This window comes from Mobula hypostoma, chromosome 6, assembly GCF_963921235.1.
Source record: "Mobula hypostoma chromosome 6, sMobHyp1.1, whole genome shotgun sequence".
Lineage (NCBI taxonomy): Eukaryota > Metazoa > Chordata > Chondrichthyes > Myliobatiformes > Myliobatidae > Mobula > Mobula hypostoma.
This window is the reverse complement of record NC_086102.1, coordinates 80,549,991-80,575,425: the sequence shown is the minus strand read 5'-3', so window position 1 is coordinate 80,575,425 and position 25,435 is coordinate 80,549,991. Positions and strand designations below refer to the sequence as shown.

Sequence of the window (25,435 nt, the reverse complement as noted above, 5' to 3'; positions counted from 1 at the left end):
CGAGAGGATTCGAGTACAGGAGCAGGGAGGTACTACTGCAGTTGTACAAGGCCTTGGTGAGACCACACCTGGAGTATTGTGTGCAGTTTTGGTCCCCTAATCTGAGGAAAGACATCCTTGCCATAGAGGGAGTACAAAGAAGGTTCACCAGATTGATTCCTGGGATGGCAGGTCTTTCATATGAAGAAAGACTGGATGAACTGGGCTTGTACTCGTTGGAATTTAGAAGATTGAGGGGGGATCTGATTGAAACGTATAAGATCCTAAAGGGATTGGACAGGCTAGATGCGGGAAGATTGTTCCCGATGTTGGGGAGGTCTAGAACGAGGGGTCACAGTTTGAGGATAGAGGGGAAGCCTTTTAGGACCGAGGTTAGGAAAAACTTCTTCACACAGAGAGTGGTGAATCTGTGGAATTCTCTGCCACAGCAAACTGTTGAGGCCAGTTCATTAGCTATGTTTAAAAGGAAGTTAGATATGGCCCTTGTGGTTACAGGGGTCACGGGGTATGGAGGGAAGGCTGGGTTCTGAGTTGGATGATCAGCCATGATCATAATAAATGGCGGTGCAGGCTCGAAGGGCCGAATGGCCTACTCCTGCACCTATTTTCTATGTTTCTATGTTTCTATATAGGACCCTGGTCAGACCCCACTTGGAGTACTGTGCTCAGTTCTGGTCGCCTCACCACAGAAAGGACATGGAAACCATAGAAAGGGTGCAGAGGAGATTTGTAAGGATGTTGTCTGGATTGGGGAGCATGCCTTATCGAGAATAAGTTGAGTGAACCTGGCCTTTTCTCCTTGGAGTGACGGAGGATGAGAGGTGACCTGATAGGGGTGTATAAGATGATGACAGGCATTGATTGTGTGGATAGTCAGAGGCTTTTTCCCAGGGCTGAAATGTCTAGCACGAGAGGGCATAGTTTTAAGGTGCTTGGAAGTGGGTACAGAGGAGACGTCAGGAGTAAGTTTTTTTTAAAACGCAGAGAGTGGTTAGTGTGTGGAATGGGCTGCCGCCGGCAGCAGAAACAACAGGGTCTTTTAAGAGACTCCTGGATAGGTACATGGAGGTTAGAAAAATACAGGGCTATGGGTAAGCCCAGGTAATTTCTAAGGTAAGGACATGTTCGTCACAGCTTTGTGGACCGAAAGGCCTGTATGGTGCTGTAGGTTTTCTATGCTTCTGTGTGCCAGATATATTAAACTAGATTCTAATTCTAACGTATTTTAGCGTAGTTTCACCTTGGATAATTTAACAAACATTTCAAGAAAAGTGTATTATGCAAGGGGGTAGATCAAGTCTGTTATGTGCATATAAAAATATGATGGATCTGTTGAAAACTTAACCACTGCATAGTTAGTTACTGCCTTTAACAAAGAAAAGCCATTTTCATCATAAGAGCTTATGCTTTCAAAGTAAATACTTCTCTTTCAACATTATAATGCACCCCTTTTCTCTCCAAATGCATTTTGCTCTTTTCTGGGAGGGTGTAAAATTAAAAAAAAATGCACTTTTGATTTGAATTACAGGTTTTGTACCAAGTCAAAATAGAAACTTAATTTCCACTAGAAGAAACAATGAAATTACAGTTTTAAAAAAATCCAGTGAATGTCTGCACTTTTCAATTACCATACATAAAAGGAAACAAAGGTAGTTAACTCCATTTCAAGTACATACCCCATGAGAAGAGATTTTTCCTGTAAACCACCATACCTTTATATATTACAAACCTACTATGATCATATACAGTATATATACAGTATTAAAAGCAAGAATACTTGGTATTTTAGTGCAAAATTTGCATTTTTATAAAGGTGTGTTTTACAAGATCCATTCAAAAATACATTGTGCTTAGTAAAAATTAACCAATTTCATGCCAATATTTAGTGACAACATTATGATTAAATTTTACAACATAGTTGTACATTCAGATGGGAAACACACCATAAAGGTTCAATATACAAACATAAAAATGTTATATAAACAATTTACAAATGCTTTATATGTTGCATCAATTAAAAGGAATAACAGCAACAGCTTAAACCAGAATGCCACTATGTGACATATACACACAATGCCATTACAGAATTCCAAAAGAAAAGACTTTTGAGTTTACTGGGACCTGAATTTTTGAAAACATGTGCACAGTTTGTTTTTTAAGTATTTGCCTAAAATATAATTTAAGTTGTGACTCTAGGCATTAAATACTTTAGAGAAATACATATACACCTTAACACAACTTTTATTTCCATATTCTTTGTACATCTGGGATATTATCTAAACAGAAAAATATTAAATAGCAATTTACGATTATTAAATTTCCCCATTAATATCTTCAGCCCAATAGCAATTTCTAACCCTATACATCTGTACTATTAAGACCTAAGAGATAATACACTGTGTACATCCATACAAATCTGTTAAGTATTACTTGGATCTGCATGCATGAAACATTCTTTCAGACAAAAATTTACATAAACACTAATTACACTTGCTGGTTTATATTCTGCTGAATTATTTAGACCCTGGGTTAACACTTTATCATTTCCTATTGTATAAAAGCTTTAAAAATGTGGCATAAAAATCTCTGCATATTGGTTGTTTTGTGCAACTTTTTAAAGTTTTATTTCTGAGAACTGACCTTTCCATATAACATTTAATATGAAAAAGTATGATGTAAAAAAGATAATGAGAGCAAATGTAACAGTACATTTTTAAAAACGTAAAATTCTGCAGAATATAAAATCAACTTGTTTCAAAGCAAATGCTAGTTTTATATTTTGTCTGTTAGAGATACAGATAATCTGATCTCATTAATTACTGAAGCTGGCCAGTAGAGACATGTATGCAGTAACTGTTAGAAACATCATACTTCAAAGAATTTCCTAGTTTCTGGAATATTTTAAAATAAGCATATTTCAAAATGGAAATTAGTGTGAATGCTTCTTTACAAAGAGCAGACATACTTTACCAGTGACATGGCAGAGGCCATTGAATAAATTGAATATTACACTGTCTGTACTGAATATCCTATTTTATATATCCTTAAATGTTCACTTAGTCTGCACAACAGAGGAAATTATGAAAGTCAAGCTCAGTGAGGAACCTGGAAAGTTTATCTAACAGGATCATGCAAGAATCCTAAAAGAGAGACCAAATAAGAACCCAAATGTGACAATGTTGATCCACCACATATTACCTGATGGCAACATAATCACAAATCAGTCTTTCCTAAAAAATGATGTTGATTTAGAAGTTGTGAAAATCTTTCAAATAACAATAAGGCAAGATACTATTGAAAGAAATCATACACTGTTGTGCAAATAAACCAACAAGGCACAATTTTCAAGGATGCGTAAGGTCATTAGTTAAACTTGGAGAAAGTATCTGGACAAATTTGATATACTGCAAATTTAGTATTTTGCTATTTTGGGAAGTTTGGAATGCAAAGACACCATTTAAAACTGAACTACTTAAATCTTGCTAAAAATAATTTTAAAAATTATTCTGAATTAAGGGCCTATTGCAAGAAAAGGATCAAATGTAAATTAGAAATCAAGTCTTATTTGCAACTGTCATTGCAATTAAAATGGAAAATTACCATTTATAATTTCTTACAAAAGATAACTTTGCAGATAGTTCACACAATGGCCTCTTTTTATAGGAATCAATATTCACTTGCTTGTTTAAAGTCTGGTACATATTTAAGTTTATTGATGAATTATCATTTATTGCCATGGGATAAGTTCATAAATATAATGCTTTTTGATCACTGGTGATGAAATCTTTTTATTCATTATGACTAAATGATGAAATCTATTACCTACTCAGGTGCACAAATTCCATTCCACCTATCATAAAATTTCATTGATACATCTTTTAAAATAATTCTGTACTGATGTTGCTAACTAATCAGCTCTATGTCTCAGTTGAAAATGAATGTTTTAGCATATTGTTACAATTCTGATTCAATGGTTTTAAACAAATATGCCTGGAAATTATGACTGCAATGTATTCATTAGCTAGTTAAGTCTGTTACTTCTACTGTATACATTATTGGAGCATTATTGTGGTGACATTCACCCAGAATGTGTATTTTAAGAGAAAAAAATAGATACTATGAAGATGTCCATGGTGAGTTGATAAGTTAGATACAAAATTAGCTTGGTCATAAAAGACATTTTGATTTCTGACCAAAGGTCTCTGACTCATCTTCTGTGATGATCATTCTGGAACATATTGCTTGTGGTATACATAAATCACAGATGAGTGATTTGGATGAAAATGTAGATATTTAATTAAAAGCTTGCAGATGCCAAAAAATGGTGAAATTGTGAATAGCAATGAGGGTCGCGAAAGGACATTGCAGATTGTACGTCAGCTAAAAATTTGGGCAGATGGAGTTCAATCCAGACAAATGTGAAGCGTTGTATTTTGGAAGGTCAAATGCAAGAGGAAAGTACACAGTTAATGGCAGGATACTTAGCAGCAACACAGGTTGGATGAAGGTGTACAGCATACTTGCCTTCATCAATTGCAGCACTAAGTAAAAAAAAAATGGCAAGTCAATTTGCAACTGTATAAAATCTTACTTTTGCCATACTTGGAGCACTATGTGCAGTTTTGGATGCCACACTAGAGGCAAAGAATGTGGAGACTTTAGAGAGGGTGAAGTAGTAGTTCACATTCCCAGGACTGGAGTGTATAAGATAGCAGGAGACATTGGACAACTTTGCAATAGTTTTCTCTGGAATATTGGCTGAGGGGTGACCCGATAGAAGTATATCAACTTATAACAGCCGTAGCAAAGGTAGATAGTCTTTTCCTTCATGTGGACATGTTAAATACTAGGTATGTAGCTTTAAGATGGGGGAGGGAGTTTAAAAAGACAAGCCTGCTTTTATATAGATAGTGGAAGGTGGCCGTAATGCACTGCCAAGGGAGGTGATATAAACAGATATGATAGACAGATACGTAAATTGGGAGGGAATAAAGGGATTTGGACCATGGGCATGCGGATAGGATTAGTTTTATATTGGCATCACAGTCAGTGCAGACATGGTGGGCTGAAGGCCTGTTCCTGTGCTGTTCTATTGTTCATGTACCTTTGGCTGTTCTTCGGTTGTTATTTAAAAAGTGCAGTCTGTTCCAAACAGAAAATATGAAATGCAAATCTTTAAATTTTGCCTGAAAACTATACTGTATGTGGTTTTCTATAAATTACACAAGAGAGTTTTGGTAATTTCCTTCAGAATGCTTTTTGGCTGACATATGATCTGGTACTACTTCTCTTTTTTAAAAAAAACTAATGTTCATGCAAAAGGCCAGAGTTTTCTTTAATGCAAACTCGGAAAATAATAAGTTTATCAGGCAGCAATTCCAAGAGAAATAACATTAACATTTCTCATTAATGAGCAATCAGAGCTGATCTGTTTTATCAACCATTTTTTCATTCAGATTTTCAAGTGGAGTTTTACTTTTGTTTGTTTCTTTTGCCCACTGCTTTCTCCCAAAACACTTTTTTTAAAAGATTATAGAATCACGTTATAAGAGGTCACCAATGAACAGGAAGCACTGGATAAGGCAAGTGCAAAAACAGAATTTGAGGCAGTTAAGATGAAAATTAACATGGAAATGACTTCAATGTTCCAACGTAAGAGAACAGTCTGTAACTGAATCAATTTAATGGGCAAATACAATCTAGAAAATGTACAATTGTGTTGCTAACTATTTTTCGTACCAGATAATAGCTACAAGCCATTTCAGGAGGGTATCTGCCCTTCTGGGCTTGTCATTCACTTGAACCTCAGTTTGAATAGACATTCTTAGACTCTGGTGAAGATCCCATTGCCACAATAAATATATAGTTTTTTTAAAAAGAGGACATACCAGCAAGAAAGCATCATTACAGAATCAGCATGATGCTGAAAAACTACCACGCAGTATGAAACGTGTTGTGGAAATTCTGTTCCCATCAGCTCCACAGCAAATGAAATAGGCACAGACTGGAAAGTGGGAAGATGAGAACTCTACATTTTATCCTTTAGTGAGCACAGTAATCAACTAAGGGAAGCTTACCACTGGAAAAGGTTGTTACACAAACATAACCCACTAACATTATCTAAGGCCATCATCAATAAAATACTGTGACACTCAAGCAATCAAAATATAGTATCATTACATCCACCTGAGGGAACAAAATATACAGTATATTACTGCACTGATATATAAAGAAGCATCAAATCTTAGAAGATAGGAGGAGCCAAAGCAAGTTTAGTACAAATATACAACAGAATTATATGTCAAGATAATGAGTTACACAACTTATATGGAGAAGAACAGAAATAAACTTTTCTGTAAAACATGTTGCAATCTTTTCACTGATATATTATTCTTAATCTAAGACAACACTAGAGGTTTGGATGTTCTGAAACCAATTCCAACTATATTCTCACAACTTACATAAAGTACATGAGAATTTTTTTTGTATATGTAGTTCAGTTTAGTACAAATGAAGAAATTAAAACTTTTAACCTTAATTCACCTGGTTCAAGCCAAGTAATTGGATTGAAACCTTTTATCCATTACCCAAACAAATGAAAATATTATCTTAGCTGCATAAAATGTGAAGTAGGCTCAATCATTTTTAGTAACACATAATTGGTTGAAATAGGTGTTGAGTTGCATTTTCAGTTAATGACAGCAATTTGTAAGTATTGAATTTGAGTTAATTCTATATATCATTTTCATAAAGTACTTTGTATAGATTTTATATTACATACCAAAAATAAAATCCTTTTATCAAACTTTGACAAGCTGCTAACCGCACACAGCAAATATAGTTACCAGCATAGTTGCTGAAATGCCACTATTCATATGCTTAAATATAATGCAAGTTATAATAGTTATGAGGAAGAGAGTGTACCAAATGCCAGAAAACATCAGCAGCTTGTGAATAAACTGAACAGTAGTACACTACAACATTGTGCTCTTGTGAAAACGTGGATCCCATGACAATCTCCAATAAGTTTTCCCCAGTAATATACAAATATAATGTTTGCTAGTTACTACAAACTATTTAACTGATACAGAATAATTCCAACACCATATGAATTGAACTTTCCTAGAAATCATTATATACATGTCATTTCTACACAACTGTTAGGTGATTTCTTGAAAAACTTTAGTTTAAAATAATTCTGCTTATCACTGGTGCAATTATTTTTTAAAACTGAAAACATTACTTTAGTAATGTTTACTACATGAATGACAGGTTATTAATCTAAAATAAGACCACTATTTTTTTTTGTATGACAACACAAACTACAATTACAGTGCTGTTTCCTTTAAATCATTTAGATTTGGCATTCTGGGACGTGCTGTTCTGGTTAAATGTAGAGAATGACCATTCTGACTTGACTTGGAGATTATCTGCTCAGAGTTCATGGCTCCATCAATTCCAGTCCTGCCACTTGGTAGCACATGCCAGATTGGCTCCATTTGACCAGGTAGTTGGAAATTTGACCTAGATTTTGCCTGGGAATCTTGTCGTATATTGCTGCTATGAGACTGTCCTGTTGCATGGAGGCGACCCTCAGTATGAGTAGATTTGTCTGGCTGGCTTGGCAAAGCTTGAAATCGCACATCTGAGGAAGCAGAGTGACTAAATGAAGTAGGGAGCTGCAAGAACTTTCGAAGGGATTTCAAGGGATGTTTCTGTAAAAGATTTAAAAAAACCTTGATTAACTAACCAATTTAAAACAAGCCTTGTTTAAAATTGCTTCTGCATTCTAGAAAGTACAGTTAAGTAGTGGTTAGCGCACCAGTGATCAGCGATCAAGGTTCAATTTCCACTGCTATCTGTAAGGAGTTCGTATTTTTTCCCCGTGACTGCATGGGTTTCCTCTGGATGCTCCAGTTTCTGCTCACATTCCAAAAACATATGTGTTAAGGTTAGGGTTAGAAAACTGTGAGCATGCTGTGCTCGTGCTGGAAGCATGGCAATACTTGCAGGCTTCCCCAGGACATCCTCAGAGTTTGTTGGTTATTGACGTAAACAAAGCATTTTACTGTACATGTGACAAATAAAGCTAATCTTTAAATTATATGAGAGAATTGGCCTTGCACTCATTTTCTGAAAGACAAAGTCCTCTACCAACTATCTGTGCAACACTGCCCTCCAACAATGAAGATTCACAGTCAGTTCCTGGAAAACATGAACTACATCTCACATCTTGGGAGCCATGAAGGAAGACATTGATGACACAATTCTGCATTACCTTTAATGCACCAGCATAGCCTTTAATCAATTAAGGAATATAGGGGGTTTGAAAATCAAGGTTTCACACTGAGCAGAAAACTACCAAGGCAACAGTGATCTCAGCCCTCCTAAAAACTTAAGACCCGTATTTTCTCTTCAAAATTCTTTTCATTCATGAGAAGAAGAAGTGAACTAACATCAGTGTTCTCTCCCAGATCAACACCTCCATCATTGAGGCCACAATTATACTCAGTCAAGTTTAGCTGTTCATACTAAGTTGTTCACATGGCTGACACCAGATTCCTGAAATAGACATTATTTCAAGCTGTCACACAAGGAGATTACTGGTAGATCAGAAGAAAAGATTCAAGAACATGCTCAAAGCCATCTTGAAAAGATGCATCACTCCCACCAACCCCTGGTGGAATGAGCATTTGGGGTGATATTAAGAACACTGAATCCATGCGTTGTGTGTACACAAGAGCTGAGTTTAAATAGAACAAGGAGTGCACTGCCCCACCCTGTCAGGCACCTCCAGCTCCAAGTGTGGAAGAGACTGTAATTTAACATTAGCTTTTGTGGTCACCTCAGAACCAATGGAAGTGGTATAGAAGCAATTCAACCTCAATCCCAGGAAATGGCCAAAGAAAGGAAAAAGTACCAGTAATTGGTATTTTTGTAGATGAGAGCCATTTTATTTTGTTCAAATTCCCCACTTAACAATTGTGAGTGCACATCAAAAGATATCTCACTGGCTCTGAAACAGTCCAAGATGCTTTAGAAAAATACCTGAGGCTGATCATCCACCATTTTATCTGTGGGCCAATCCTTGCCTCTGTTTTGACGAGACTGTAGAGCTTTCTGTAATGCCTGGCGATCATGGCCATCACCACTAGGCATCTAAAATTGAAGAGGCTTACATTACCACAGGATCTTTCACACATAATAATCTACGGTTCTTGAATTTTAACGTTGGAAAGGACATGCATACTTTAGAGTTTAGCTTGATCACACCCTGGAAATGGAGTGAATAGAATCTTGGTAATGAAGCAAATACATACGCAGCTGGTAGTCAAGATGGAAAGTCAAAACTAGATTGAATGAAAGATTACATAGCTTTGTCGAAACATTTTCCTCTATGGTGCCTATCAGAGGAGGAAGTAGACAATTAATATGTGAGGAGTTAACTGAAGAATACTTATGCAAAGATTTATTATTTTAGCTGCTCATTACAATTATATATTTTAAAATATTTTAAAAAGAGACTTTTCACTGTTCTTGCAATGGGATATAAACTGAAATGCAAGTTTTTGTTGTGAATGAGAAAATTAATTTGAAAATAGGATGTTTTGGTCCTTTTCCCAAAAGATCTCCATGGCATAAATTTTTCCTTCCCTGTTTGTTAATTCTAGTATAAGTTATGGAGTACCGCTGGAGTCCAGCAACAACATTATATACCAAAAACAAACCAGGAAATAAAAGTTCTAATCAGTAATCAATATTTTTTAAATAGATTATAGAGCACAAAATGAAGATTTGGACATGTGTGAAATTAAGATAGAAACAAACCATCATAAATCAATACAAAGTTAAGCATTTTAAAATTTTCAAAACTATTGAATTTTGAAATATTCTTTGGGGAATTCAAAGTTAATATTTTAGGTCAGTAATTTTCATAGTAATTATGACTCAGCATATGTAAATAAAAAGTCAGTTTTTCACTTATTCAACTAGGATTATTTTTCAGGTATTTTATAGTAAGTATGGCTCATAAAAGTTGATTTCAAAAAAGTAATTTAGAGAAAGTTACATCGGTAAGGATTTCAAAACTGCAAGCTTTGGAAAAGCAAGGAATTACTGACAACAGAGATCTAGAATTATGCCTTTACCTATGAATGCATAGGCTTCAGAAACTGCTGACAGTTTTGCAGCGTAAAGAGCAAACAAGTGCTCATGCTCTTTACAATAGAAAAACTTTGCCAATTGAGAATAATTTCAAGAAAATCAATATTATTGGGTTGAATAAACTTTTATATAAAGTGAAAGATTAAGAACATATCTGCTGTCTTGTGCAAACAAATGATTTCCACTTAAACCATCAGTTTACAACAGCATGAACACAGTTAAAAGCACAAATTTCTATGTAGCACAGTTTACAAATTAATCTTTCCGGTATACAGTATCTCTGAAGTGATACTAAATTAATCTGTGTGAAAAATGTCATTTTTTTCTCTAAGAAGCACCATAGTTAAATCATGTGTATAATTCAGCATTCACCCGTTACATGCAGCTGTGTCTTTGTTGTTACTGCTTCCCAAATCTGAAACCATATGATTCTTGTACATGCTGTTAGTTCAATGCAGCAAGGGAAGGCTCTTTTTCACCAAAAAAATTGAAAGTATCCAGATACTCAATGGTAAAGTTCCTGTCTGCATTCCCTTTATTATTAATGAGAATACAGAGGAAGACCCAAACTTAAATCCATTTCAGAGAAATAAATATTCAGTATGTGCATGCTCTAACTATTATTGCGTAGAAGTATTATAGCTTGTTAGGAATACAGTATTGTAAAATGAATACCATGGGAAGATTGACTATAGGAAGTTCTCTTGAGGAACAGATATGTTTTAAATGGTTCTTTGCACTAAAAAGAGGAAAGAGTGATTTTCTTATACTTGGATTTTCTCCATCGTTGTTTTCTGCCTGTAATATAAGATATAAATATACCAAAGTGCACACAGATTGTAACACAATGTTGATATATTTCTGCGATTTTTACTGAAATTAGCAGGTACAAGCAGGACGTTCTTCTTTTAGTCCAAATTTTGAAGTAACTATTTTAAATTACCAATTATAAAGGTGTCTGCTTTCACTCATTTAAGAGATCCAATCTTGATATTACAAATGTACCAAACTAGTCATGTGGCTTTCTCCAATTCATGAGGACACCATGGAACTTATTGACATTTTGCTGCTCTATTGCTGAAACTTCCAGCACTGTATGATTGCCACAATCCAAACAAAATCCATATTTAAAAACAGATTAGATTAGACCAAACCATCAAAGCCATAGTTAGCATGCCAGTCTATGAGGTCTTATATAGGCAATGGCATGTATTTTAAAGTTACTCTCTCTGTTTATTCTGATTGGTTAAGTATTTTTAAATCAAGGGCACGTTAGTGCGTGAACAAGTTCTGCAAAATTAAAGAGGTTAACTCCATTATTAAGAAATTAAACTAACACATACAACTATTAATTAGAAGAGGTGTCTGGGTCAGAAATATATTGTAGCTACAACTTGTGAGAACTGTTGGACCTCATTGTGGCAAACTGTAACCATAGCAAGGGTTGGCTGCTCAAGGAACTTCAGCTCAGGGTCGATGAGCCGAATCCAAGTTCCAAACATTGCAGCACATCAGGTAGGGGGAGAATTACCTAGACACTGTATTGCAGGAGGCAGTCAAACCCCTTAGTTTAACTATCTCTAAACTGGTAATTGGATAGGGACATGAAAGTTTGACTACAGAAGAAGCAGTAGGATACAAAGGGTAGTTCCAAAGGAGCATTAGGGTTTTTGTCCAACAGTTGTGAGATTCTTGTGCCCTGTATGGACAATTGTGCATACTGCAAGGAGATGTGCAAACTGTCCACAGCACCCTGGCAAGTGGGGGAGAAAAGAGAAATGTAATAGTTAGAGGCTATAGCATTATTAGAGGAACATTTAACCGGCACAAAGACAAGAGTTCTTGAAGACTGTGCTGCCTACCTGGTGCTAAGGTTAAGAACATCTCTTCTGGCTGGAGAAGAGTAGGAAGAGAAGGATCCAGCTGCAGTGATTTGCCCAAACACTAACAAGAGTCTTGAAAAGCATTGCAAGAGCAAAGATGCTGGCGGTCTTAACGTGTATAAGGGTGGATAAATCCCCCCGGCCTTATCAAGTGTACTCTAGAACAATGTGAGAAGTCAAGGAAGAAATCACTGGGGTCCTGGCAGAGATATCGGTATCGTCATTAGCCATGCTGAGGTGGCAGAACACTGACTGATGTTGTGCCCTAATTTAAGAAGGGTAACAAGGACAAGCCAGGAAGCTACAAGCTAGAAAGCCTAACATGAGTGGTGGGAAAGTTACTGGAGGGGATTTTAAACAGGTTCCTATATTTGGAAAGGCAAGAACCAGTCAGCATGGCTTTGCACATGGAAAATTGTCTCTCACGAATTTGAATGAGCTTTTTGAAGGGATTAAAAGGATCTATTAGGGCATATTAGACAACATCTACATGGATTTAACAAGGCTTTTGATAAGGTCCTGCATATTAGTGTAGTAACCTCGTCATCCAGCTCATCATTCTCTGCAACTTCTGCCATCTTCAATGGGATTCTACCACCAAACATATTTTTACCTCCCTCCCACTCTCCGCTTTCCCCAGGGATTACTCTCTCCATGATTCCCTTGTCCATTCATCCCTCTGCAACTGCCCTTTCACCTCCTCCCTCATCTCTATTCAGGGCCCCAAACAATCCTTCCAGGTGAGACAACATTTCACTTGTGGATCTGTAGGGGTCGTCTACAGTATCCAGTACTCCTGATGCAGCCTCCAGTATGTTGGTGAGACACATTGTAAACTGGGGGACCACTTCGTAGAGCACCTATGCTCCATCCACAAAAGGCAGGATTTCCTGGTGGTCAACCATTTTCATTCCCATCCCCATTCCCTTTGTGACATTTCAGTCCATGGGCTCCTCTACTGCAAAAATGAGGCCACTCTCAGATTGCAGTAGCACACACCTCACATTCCATCTGGGCAGCCTCCAACCTGATGGCATGAACAGCGATTTCTCTAACTTCCAGTAATTCCCCCCTACAACTCTTGCTCCCCCTCTTATCTCCTCTCTTCTCCTCACCTGCCTGTCAACTCCCCCTGGTGCCCTTCCTCCATCCCCTTCTCCCATGGTCCACTCTCCTTTCCTATCAGATTCCTTCTTCCCTATCCCCTTATATTTTCCACCAAACAGCTCCCAACTTCTTAATTCATCCCCCTTTCCTCCCACCCACCTGGCTTCACCTTCCTCTCCCCTCCCATTCTGGATTCTTCCCCTTCTTTTCTAACCCTGATGGTCTCAGCTCGAAACATCGACTGTATATTCATTTTTGTAGATACTGCCTGACCTCAGCATCTGCAGAATCTCACAAGTTTATTATTGGAAAAGAGGAATTTGCATTTCCATGTGATGCAAGATCTACTTTGAGAGTTGATGTATTTAATTATGTTCGAAATTCCAAATCATTGGAGAGAAATACAACATATTGTTAACATGATGAATCCTTGCTGTGAATTAATTAACGCAAACACGAGGAAATCTGCAGATGCTGGAAATTCAAGCAACACACACAAAGAATGTTGGTCAATGCAGCAGGCCAGGCAGCATCTCTAGGAAGAGTACAGTCGACATTTCGGGCCAAGACCCTTCGTCAGGACTAACTGAAAGAAGAGCTAGTAAGAGATTTGAAAGTGGGAGGGGGAGGGGGAGATCCGAAATGATAGGAGAAGACAGGAGGGGGAGGGATGGAGCTAAGAGCTGGAAAGTTGATTGGCAAAAGGGATATGAGAGGATCATGGGATGGGAGGCCTAGGGAGAAAGAAAGGGGGAGGGAAGCCCAGAGGATGGGCAAGGAGTTATAGTGAGAGGAACAGAGGGAGAAAAAAAGAGAGAATGAATGAACGAATAAATAAATAAATAATGGATGGGGTACGAAGGGGAGGTGGGGCATTTACGAAGTTAGAGAAGTCAATGTTCATGCCATCAGGTTGGAGGCTACCCAGACGGAATATAAGGTGTTGTTCCTCCAACCTGAGTGTGGCTTCATCTTGACAGTAGAGGAGGCCGTGGATAGACATATCAGAATGGGAATGGGACATGGAATTAAAATGTGTGGCCACTGGGAGATCCAGCTTATCTACTGATGTCTACTATAAGCCTATGGACTCTCACAGATACCTGGACTATTCCTCTTCCCACCCTGTCTCTTGCAAGAATGCCATCCCCTTCTCGCAATTCCTCCATCTCTGCCACATCTGCTCTCAGGATGAGGCTATTCATTCCAGGATGAAGGAGATGTCCTCCTTTTTTAAAGAAAGGGGCTTCCCCTTCCTCCACCATCAACTCTGCTCTCAAACGCATCTCTCCCATTTCACGCACATCTGCTCTCACCCCATCCTCCCACCACCCCAACAGTCTCTGGGTCCAACATATAATTTTCCGTAACTTCTGCCACCTCCAACGGGATCCCACCACTAAGCACATCTTTCCCTCCCCCCCCCTTTCTGCATTCCGCAGGGATCGCTCCCTACGCGACACCCTTGTCCATTCGTCCCCCTCATCCCTTCCCACCAATCTCCCTCCCAGCATTTATCCTGCTAAGCGGAACAAGTGCTATACAAGCCCTTACACTTCCTCCCTCACCACCATTTAGGGCCCCAGACAGTCCTTCCAGGTGAGGCAACACTTCACCTGTGAGTCGGCTGGGGTCCGATACTGCGTCCGGTGCTCCCGATGCGGCCTTCTATATATTGGCCAGACCCAATGCAGGTTGGGAGACCATTTCGCTGAACACCTACGCTCTGTCCGCCAGAGAAAGCAGCATCTCCCAGTGGCCACACATTTTAATTCCACGGCCCATTCCCATTCTGATAATGTCTATCCACGGCCTCCTCTACTGTCAAGATGAAGCCACACTCAGGTTGGAGGAACAACACCTTATATTCCGTCTGGGTAGCCTCCAACCTGATGGTACGAACATTGACTTCTCTAACTTCCGTTAATGCCCCACCTCCCCTTTGTACCCCATCCGTCATTTATTTATTTATTTTTCTTTCTCTCTTTTTTTCCCCCTCTCACTATAACTCCTTGCCCATCCTCTGGGCTTCCCTCCCTCTTTCTTTCTCCGTAGGCCTCCTGTCCCATGATCCTCTCATATCCCTTTTGCCAATCAACTTTCCAGCTCTTAGCTCCATCCCTCTCCCTCCTGTCTTCTCCTATCATTTCAGATCTCCCTCTCCCCCTCCCACTTTCAAATCTCTTACTATCTCTCCTTTCAGTTAGTCCTGACGAAGAGTCTCGGCCCAAAACGTCGACTGTACCTTTTCCTATAGATGCTGCCTAGCCTGCTGCGTTCACCAGCATTTTTTGTGTGAATTAATTTACTTGGGTGGTACAGGGTTTTATCCTGTGTAAACTCCTCCTTAAGTGAAAGACTGAAATTGGTAAACTTCTCTTTTTTCTAAATGTAAGCTAAATGTGAAAACTTTATTTTGTCTTTTCAAATACTATTTTATGTTTTTATGCTTTCCTATAGCCAACAGTAAATATGGAAGGAGCCCCTTGGCTGGTAAAGTCTATACTGGCTCAATATAAGAGTAATCCCGCCAGTTCTACGTCACAGAAGTGTGAAGTGTTGGATTTTGGCAAGTTAAACCAGGGCAGGACTTGCACAGTAAATAGCAGTGCCCTGGAGAGTATTGTAGAAAAAAGTGACCTAAGTATACAACTACATAGTTTTCGGAAAGTGGCGACACAGCATGGTGAAGATAGTATTTGGTACGCTTGCTTTCATTGGTCAGTGCACTGAGTACAAGAGCTCAGATGTCATGTTACAACTGTACAAGATGTTGGTGAGACCACACTTGGAATATTGTGTGGAATGCTTTAAAAAGGGAACTGAGGGTGGTTAGTATGTGGAACAAGCTGCCAGAGGAAGTGATAGAAGCAGGTACTGTGTTTAAAAGACATTTGGACAGATACATGGATACCAAAGCTTAGAAGGATATGGATCAAATACAGGCAAATGGGACGAGTTCTGATAGGCAATTAGGTTAAGTTTTCTGTGCTGTACATCTCAATGAATATCAATTGAGGATAAAAGTCTTGGAGAAGATGAATGATAAGACAGATATAAACCCATGGAAACAAAAATGAAAGAAAGACTGAGATTTTAAAATTCACTGAATTAGCTGGGAGCCAAAATATGTCACCAAATATGAAAACTTTGGATGAATGTTGTACAGGAGGGTAAATACAGTAAAGAGTTTAAAGAGAATCTAACCAGAGTCCACGTTCTAGATACAGGTCTGACTACCCCTGATAGTAAAAAAAAATCTCAAGTTTTATTATATTCCTGTAACAATGCAATGCAACACCTATTTTCCTAAGCGATAACTTACTGACATGACTGTCATCCATGAACTGGAGATGGGGTGAGGTATACGTCACACACAGTTTATTGTATAGCAGAATGTCAACTTACTCAATAAACGGCCGATTTCAAAGCTCACAGGAAACAAATGACAATGCATTTTCCGATAGGATTGGTACCTTCTTCAGCAAAATGTGACTTAAGAATAGTTAGGCATAAAGCACGTGCATAAAATAACTCTAAACCAAAAGCACTTGCAGCAGTGGTGTCACATAGCCTGATTGACAAAGAAATTGGCAAATTACTTCTCACTGTCAGCAAATTCTTTTCTAAACTGCATTTTAACACTCTGATGATGGTTACACAAGTTCATGCACAACACCAGATTAATTCATACAATCCTAATACCATCAATAACATTACTATAGAGTAACGAACAACTTTTTCCACCATGAGTATGCTGCAAGATAAAACTATTTTAACAATGTTTAAAAGGCCTTCAACAACTACATGGATAGAGTATTTTAGAGAGTTACAGTCCACATGCAGGAAAATGGAATCATCTCTGGAGACATCTTGGTCAGCAAGGAGAAGTTGTGCAAAAAAGCCTGCTTCTATACTGTACAACTCTATAAATCTGAAAGGCAGATAAAGGGCCTGAGAAAGAACATAAAAAAGAATTGAATGGCATTTTGTATGCATGCAAACAGGTAAATGATTGCAAGTAGAGGTAGAACTGATGTAGGTAAGGTCTTCCATTATATGGATAGACCAGAGAAGCTGTTATTGTTCTCATTGGAAAGCAGTGGTCCCAATGGAACAAAAAGGATAAAAACCATTCTCATTTTCGGAGGGTTCAAGGATTAAAGAACATTGAAGAAAGATGGCTGAAAAAAGGTACCATTAGTGACATGAGGAAAACATTTGCACTGTGAATAGCTTGGATGTAAATGGACAGCCAGGAGCAGAAATAAAGTTAGATTCAATTACTGAGCTGAATTAGTATCCCAAATAAGAATTTGTAGGGCAATGAGGAGAAGACGGGGAGTCGGACTCGCTGGATTACTCTTATTTTGAACCAGTACAGACTTGACTGGCTAAAAGGGCTGCTTCTACATTGTAACCATTCTGTAATTTTGTAAGCTCTTGGCCGTATGAAAGCATAAAAGTGCAAAGTAGTATTTGAAAAGGTTATCAAAAGTTTACCAATTTCACAAGTCTTTCACTTAACGAGGGACTTCCACTGAGGATAAAACCCTGTACCACCCAAGGTACTTAATTCACTTCAAGGATCCATCATGTTAAAAATGTGTTCTATCTCTTGCCAAAGAATTGGAATTTCAAACATAATTAAGTACTTCGCCTCTCAAAGTAGATTTTGCATCAAAAACAAATTTCTCCTTTCCAGTGATAAACTACATGATTTTTATACAGTCTGGAAAGAAGCTTCACTTTGTCGTTGCTGTTACAATTAACAGGGGAAATTTATTTTCTTGCTAACATAATGTAAGGGGTTTCTTCTTTTATGTTACTGCATAGGCTAATTAAAATGGCTTCTTTGTTATGTTATAATTAAAATGGCTTCTTTGTTATGTTAACTGCTGACAAAGTTCTCTCGCTAGCAGCTTGTTTGGGTTATATTATTGATAAGAGAGCGAACAAACCAATTGGGATAGATGTTATTCTTTCTTGTGTATCTGTAAGCTATTGTGATGCGTGGGTTTTTGGGCAGAAGGCGCGATGGGGAGAGAGAGAGTGGATGCGATGCTGTCAGCTGGCTAACGGGGTCGGACCCCAAACAGGAGTCCAAGGTCCAGGGTCTTCAGCGAGGAGAGGAGATGGAGACAGACTTGTGTGGAGTGTCTGGTCGGCCACCGTGGTTGGTCCCAGGCGGCGGGTCAAAGTGGTCACAGGAGATCGAATGGTGAAGGGAGGATCCTTACTAGAGCTCCAACTGTTCGTGCACGAACAGATTGAACTTTGATAAGTTTGGCGCCTTTTATTTTCCTTTTATATTTTATCTCTATTAATTACATAGTTCCAGTAACATCTATAAATTGTAATCAATTAATCGTATATAGTGTTTTGTTTGTTATTTGACGGGGTGGGGTATATCACACAGCACCCACAAAAAACTTAATTACCCAGTTTGGCGGGGCTGAGGGCTGTTTCCCCTAGACGACAGCGAGTTGAGTGAGCCTGAGGCTTTCCAGGGGGCTACAACAATTACTTGGATGAGGAAATTTATTAATTCTAAAAAATTGAAATTTCCTAAATCAGGACATATCACATTATTGTGACTAGATTTTCTTTTATAAACATGCACTCATTTCCTTACCAAAACGCATAGCCCAAGAGGAAAATATTCTATTGCCATAACCAGAACTAATAGTATTAAAATCAAGTTATATAGTTGATTACATAAACTAAAGTGATCTAATACAATTACTTGAGTGAAGTTCTCTACTAATATGTTTAGAGCTTGAGGGAATGCACAAAATGAACAGTTTTATCGTGTAGATAAAGACCTTCGCATTTCATTTGCCCCTTTGACTGTATAATTAATTCCTTTTCACACTTGTCAGAGAGTAATTTGATCTAGAAAGTATTCCACACAAAATAAACATTGCGAATATATTGTAAGATCAAACTTTGACCCTTCAATAGAGCAGATTTGATTGGCTGAATAGCCTAATTCTGCTCCTATGTCTTACAAATCATTGTAAATGCTCTGAAACAAAATTAAACTTACCGTTTGTGATTTCTTCTTCTTCTTTTTTATTGCTCTGAAGAAACCTTTCCCCTTTTCCTTTGTTTGCTCCAGAGGGTTAATGTTAAGATTTTCTGTACTTCTCCTGAAACAAAAAAGAAATTGATTAGGGTTTAAGAACATCAATGCAATCCATTCTAAGAAACTGTATGTCTGATAAAATTTGATAAATCAACGGTGAAACAATACCTAGATGAGTACTCAAGCTTCCTGTGTTGTATGGTGTTAAGACTCTATGATGCACTCAACTGAATGCTAACTCCAGTTAACTGAGAACATAATCCAGTTGCACCAAATAAATATAAACTTCAGCCAGGTTCACATGTTGTTAATATTTACAAATAACACAAAGAAAAGTACCCTAAACACCCATCCCATTAATGTACAAACATTTGCAATTTGGCAAATGTTCTAAAGGTATTAAACAAAGATTTCCAAGGGTATCATAGCAGTTTAGTTGTGCTTGGTTTTAAAGAAATGAGAAAGGGAATCAAAAACTAGAGGTCATAGTATTAAAGGAAAAAAATTAAGAAGGACCTGAGCAGTAACTTTTTCAAGCAGAAGGTTATTGCACCGAGCTGCCACAGGGAGTACTTCAGGCAGGTAGAATAACAACATTTTAAAGAAACTTGGAGATGTACATTAACAGGATAGGAAAGAGTTAGAGGGATATGAGCCATTTTGATGGCTAACTTGGTTGGCATGGATATGTTGGGCTAAAGGCTGCTATACATGCCTTATCACTCAATGACTTAGTGCCTGATTTCAGAAGAAATACTTCTGGGTGCTCACCATTCAATATGCCAGCACTGCAGCTAGCATTCTGCTCAATCACATCCTCACCTCCACCTTCAAAAGTACCACTTTCTTCTTGGTATGTACCTTATCTCTGCTCTGTTACATCTAAAGGATATAAATTGGAACAAGATAGGAAAGGCAACCTGTTCAGCCATTCATCACCTGATCTAACTGTGTAATATAATGTTAAGAAGTTAGCATCTCGCAGGCCTCTTGTGACCCTGGCTATTTTGTAAGGGTCATAGTGGCTAAGGCTTTGACAAAAAGCATAGAAGCACAAGTGTTTCTCACAAGATAGGCTGAGCGGGTGATATTATTCTTGGTATGCGACCTGTGTAACTTCAGTCCTTGCTTAAGAACAACTTGTACCATTGTTTGATTAACTGCTGTAAGAAACGTAGCACTTGCTAGATAAGCATTATAAGGAATGCCTGTTTCAAGGGTGGGAAGCTCTGAGGGGTAAGCTTATCTCTGGCTGCTCTCAGACATAAGGGTAGTTAAGCTGTTACATGAACAATTTATGGCTGATAAGTTAAACAATACTCATCTGTACAGAAACTAAGGAGGTGAACCCACCTGTATCTATGTGCATATGTATAAAAAGCACTGCATTTGCTTCAGAAGCCAGGGACCCCTGGAGCAGCCCAAAAGGTTGCTTAAGGAGGGTTCTCTCTGGTAACTTGCTAATAAAGAGTTAAAGTTACATTCGCCGTAGTGTGCGGTGTCTTTGCTTTGGGTAGATCAAAAGAAGTTTACGACAACTGGACCACAAGTATATCAAGGCCATATTTTTCTTATCCAAAATTGATCGCTTGTCCATGACACAAGATCCTTGAACTGAAGAACATCCTCTTTACTCATCTGTTGTAAATTCTGTAACTTCTTTCCATTCATTATCTTAAAGTTTAACGTAAATTTCTTGTCAAAATACATCTATGTCACCATTTACCACCCTGAGATTTATATTCTTGTGGGTGTTCACAGGAGATACAAATATAATGGAATCAATGAAAAACTACATACAAAGACGGATAAACACCAATGTGTAACATAAACTGTGCAAATACAAATACAAAAAAAAGATAATAAAAATAATTAAGTAACAAATTATATTGAGAACAAGTTCAGTGTTGTGGAATCAGTTCAGTATTGAGGTGAGTGAAGTTATCCACACTTATTCTGGAGCCCAATGGTTCAATGGTAATAATTACACCTGAACCTTGTGTGTGGGACCCAAGGCTCCTTTACCTCCTGCCCGACAGCAGCAGCAAAAGAGAGCACCACCTGAATGGTGAGGGGAGGGGGCCTTGATGATGCATGCTGTTTTCCTGTGGCAGTGCTCTGTGCAGATGTGCTCAATATTGGGGAAAGCTTTTCTTGTGCTCAACTGGGACGTATCCATTACTTTTTGTAGGCTTTTCCGTTCATGGACATTTGTTTTTCCGTAGCAGGCCATGAAGCAACCAGTCAGGATACTCTCCACTGTTTATTGATAAAAGTTTGTCAAAAGTTTTAGATGACATGCTGAATCTGCACAAACTATTAAGACAGCAGAGGCACAACAGTACCTTCTTTGTAGTTGCATTTATGTGCTAGTCCCAGGTCAGATCCTCTGAAATATCCCCAAGGAATTTAAAATTACTGACCCTCTCCATCTCCGATCACCTAATGAGAAGTGGATCATGACCTCTGAATTCCGCCTCCTTCAGTCAATAATTAGCTCTTTGGTTTTGCTGATGTTGATTGAGAGGTTGTTGTTGTGGCAGCACTCAATCAGATTTTCCAATCTCTCTCCTATATGCCGATTCATCACCACCTTTGACTCGTGCAACAACTATCTCGGCTACCTTCAACTCCAAGGTGCTCATGGATGAGGCTGAAACCAAACAATTGTCTTTCTTGTATCTCCAACACCCTCTTCCCAATCCTTCACTGTCTTCCAAGTCAAGATGCAAGCTTAGGTTTAGGGAACATAGGTTTTAACATACAGGTGTCCCCTGCTTTTCGAACGTTCGCTTTACGAAACCTCACTGTTACGAAAGACCTACATTAGTTCCCTCTTTTCACTAACAGAAGGTGTTTTCACTGTTACAAAAAAAGGCAGTGTGTGCCCCGAGCAGCCGCTATCCCCGGGAACAGCATTCTAGCCCGCACTGCTTAAACACGTGCCTGTGAGCAGCCGTTAGCAAGATGAGTTCTAAGGTATCAGAAAAGCCTAAAAGAATTCGTAAGGATGTTACACTTAGTGTAAAACTAGACATAATTAAGCGTTTTGATCGTGGTGAACGAAGCAAGGACAAAGTGAGTTTGGCTTGTGGAAGTTGACAAAGACGGTGTTGAAGAAGTTTTGGCATCCCATGACCAAGAACTGATAGATGAAGAGCTGACGCAATTGGAAGAGGAAAGGATAACAATCGAAACTGAATGCAGTAGCGAACGGACAGAAAGTGAAGTCGTCCAGGAACTGAACGTGAAGCAACTGCGTGAGATTTTTGCTGCAGTGATAAAGTACGACTTTAATTTTGAAAGGGTACGTCGGTTTAGGGCATATTTGCAAGATGGTTTGAGTGCTTACAAAGAACTGTATGATAGAAAAATGCGCGAGACTCAGCAGTCAAGCATACTGTTGTTTTCAAGCCTTCCACATCAGCCACAGCAGACGACCAACCTCAACCTTCGACATCGAGGCAGGCAGAGATAGAAGAAGATGAGCTGCCTGCCCTAATGGAAACAGACGACGATGAGATGACACCCCAGTGTCCCAGCACCCCAACCCCTGGGCTGCGGACAGATACCAATTCATGGAGAATGCAGCGGTAGCTGGGAGACACACAGCACATCTTTAAGAAAAAAGCCGAAATAAACATGTTAATTAATTAGATGCCGCCTGGCACGTAAATGTCGGCCCAGATCAGAGACGATTGCCGATTGCATCGCCTCTCATTTGGGCCGACATTTACGTGCCAGGCGGCACCTAGTCAATTCGCACGTTTATTTCGCCTTTTTTCTTAAAGATGCGTTGGGTGTGTCCCGGCTACCACTGTACCCCTGCATGCTTCGCGAATCAGTATCGGTCGGCGGCCCAGAGGGTGGGGGCCACTGCACCACCCCAACCTCCAACGACTCAGCCTAACACACCATCAACAATGTGTTTGCTGTCTTCCTGATTCCTGTAAGTGATACTACACTGTACATACATTATTTCTACTTTATATTGGCTGTGCATTTTTACGTGTTATTTGGTATGATTTGGCAGCTTCATAGCTTAAAGGTTACTGGAGAGTGTTTTTTGCCAACAGCGCTTGTGTGAGATTTTCTGCCGAGAGAGCTTGCGCCGTGTTTTTGCCGAGAGAGCTTGCGTGAGATTTTCACTATGGAGCACAGTGCGGTAATGATTGTGGAAAAGTATTTCTACTTTATATAGGCTGTGTATTGATCATATCATTCCTGCTTTTACTATATGTTACTGCTATTTTAGGTTTTATGTGTTATTTGGCATGATTTGGTAGGTTATTTTTGGGTCTGCGAACACTCACAAAGTTTTCCCATATAAATTAATAGTAATTGCTTCTTCGCTTTATGACATTCTGGCTTAGGAACCATTTCATAGGAACGCTCTACCTTCGGATGGTGAGGGAAACCTGTACCCACATTCACCAAAGCTGAGCTTGCATCTTATTCTAATTTCTTCCTCAGCTCCTCTCATGTCCTCTTTGAACTTGTACTATTTTAAAGTCCTCATCCTTGTTTTTCAGTTCTCTTCTTGGCCTTCTTACCTTATCTGTGAATCTCCCCTAGTTTAATAATATTTCAGAATATCTGAAGTTCTCCAGCTTCACCAATTTTGCTTGTTCCACCACTGGGAGCAGTGTCACCAGCTCCAAAGACCTCAAACTTTGGAATTCCTCTCTGCCTCTACCTATGATACAACTCTTCATGAAACCCACATTTCCAATCAAGTTTTCAGGCAAATAATCTGTTATCTCCTTACTTTCAAACCTCAAGATAATAGAATACCTTTAATATATTAATGACACTACTTAAGTACATTTGAAATCCTTGGTTAGACTATACTTGTGACAATACTGACAGCAGTGCTGGGCACCAAATCTTGAGGAGGATACATAGGATTCAGAGGGACAGAATGGTATACTTACCTTTACTACAGTGGCTAAATTGCAGGAAGAATTACAATTAAGACTGTATTCCTTTGGAATTTAATCTTGACTGATTTGTTTTAAGTTTTAACATATAGAGAAAAACTGCTGGTGTAAAAGGAAAGATGGCATGGTCCATTGGATGGTTAGTCTTGGGCTCAGGGTCAGAGTTTGAAAGCCAAGTTTTTGTTTTAGGAGCAAAGTGCCAAAAACAAGAGTGAAAAAAGGGAAACTGTTCCATCAGTGAAAGGGTCAAGAGCTAAAGGACCTGGATTCAAAGTGCTTAACAACAGAACTAATGGTGTGGCAAGGAAAATACTTAATCATGAAACTAGTGGTCATGATCTGCAATTCACTACCCAAATATTCTGTCACTTTCAAAAGGGAACTGGACAAAAAACAGGAGATACAGAGTAGTCTCCTCCCAAAGAATTCACAGATTCAGGAAGTAAGGCTTTAGAATGCTTTTGCTTTTTTGCTACCTCAAAACTTTCTTTCAATATTAAAGAACCAGGGGAAAAAAAGAGAAAAGATGGCTGTTTTCTTACCAAAGGTCCACAGCAGTGTGTCTTTTGGAATGCTTTGACTGAATGTTACCAGGCATTGGCACATTAATTGGTCCTCTCTCACTGAAGGTTCCCTCCAAAGAAGAATAATCTAAACAAACAATAAGTGTTAAACTTTGCTTCATCATATTGCTATCAGCTTCCACAGATCACCGAGTTCTAAACTTACCTTCATAATAACTTCGTACTCGTCTATCCCTGGGCACTGTGTCCGAAAATACATATTTATTTTCTTTTGAGGATATACCATCTTCTAAGTGTATGTCATGATATCCTCCAGGCTAAAATGTAAACATAGAATTTGTTTATGATGCCAAATGGAAATCCAGGTAAATACAGCTCTTGGTAACACAAATTTAGGGAAAAAGACATACAAAGCTATTTTAATATTACTATTTCAGCAATTTAAATATCACCTTATTCAAACATTATTCTACAATTCCCAGCAATGACTCACAACTGGTGTGTGTGTGTATCTTTTACATTAATAAATTCTTCCTGATGTGGAGCATATTTATAATAAATCAATTGGAATACATAATTATCATGTGGAAAGCAAAACAATATAGGCTTAAACTGCCACTAGGTTTATTAGATCCAAATAACAATGCATCACTATTACGTAGGTGGCGTTCTTATCCCTATAATATCATCACCATTTTCCATTCACATGACTGTAGTTCTTGAACTAGG

The 25,435-nt window shown here is 38.5% G+C and overlaps 1 protein-coding gene across 3 annotated transcripts in view; it reads right to left on the bottom strand.

Moving 5' to 3' along the window:
• Positions 1-247: 247 nt before the first annotated feature.
• cdkl5 (cyclin dependent kinase like 5) overlaps positions 248-25,435 on the bottom strand; it is a 221,695-nt gene continuing 196,507 nt past the window's right edge. For 2 of the 3 annotated variants that reach the window (XM_063051074.1, XM_063051076.1), the window contains 6 exons: positions 24,912-25,023; positions 24,725-24,833; positions 19,204-19,306; positions 10,840-10,962; positions 9,049-9,159; positions 248-7,715 (listed from right to left, as the gene is read on the bottom strand). In XM_063051074.1, the coding sequence (XP_062907144.1) occupies positions 7,329-7,715; positions 9,049-9,159; positions 10,840-10,962; positions 19,204-19,306; positions 24,725-24,833; positions 24,912-25,023 (945 nt within the window). In that variant the 3' untranslated portion in view covers positions 248-7,328. The remainder of the gene's footprint in view (positions 7,716-9,048; positions 9,160-10,839; positions 10,963-19,203; positions 19,307-24,724; positions 24,834-24,911; positions 25,024-25,435) is intronic. The other variant, XM_063051075.1, reaches the window with a different exon arrangement.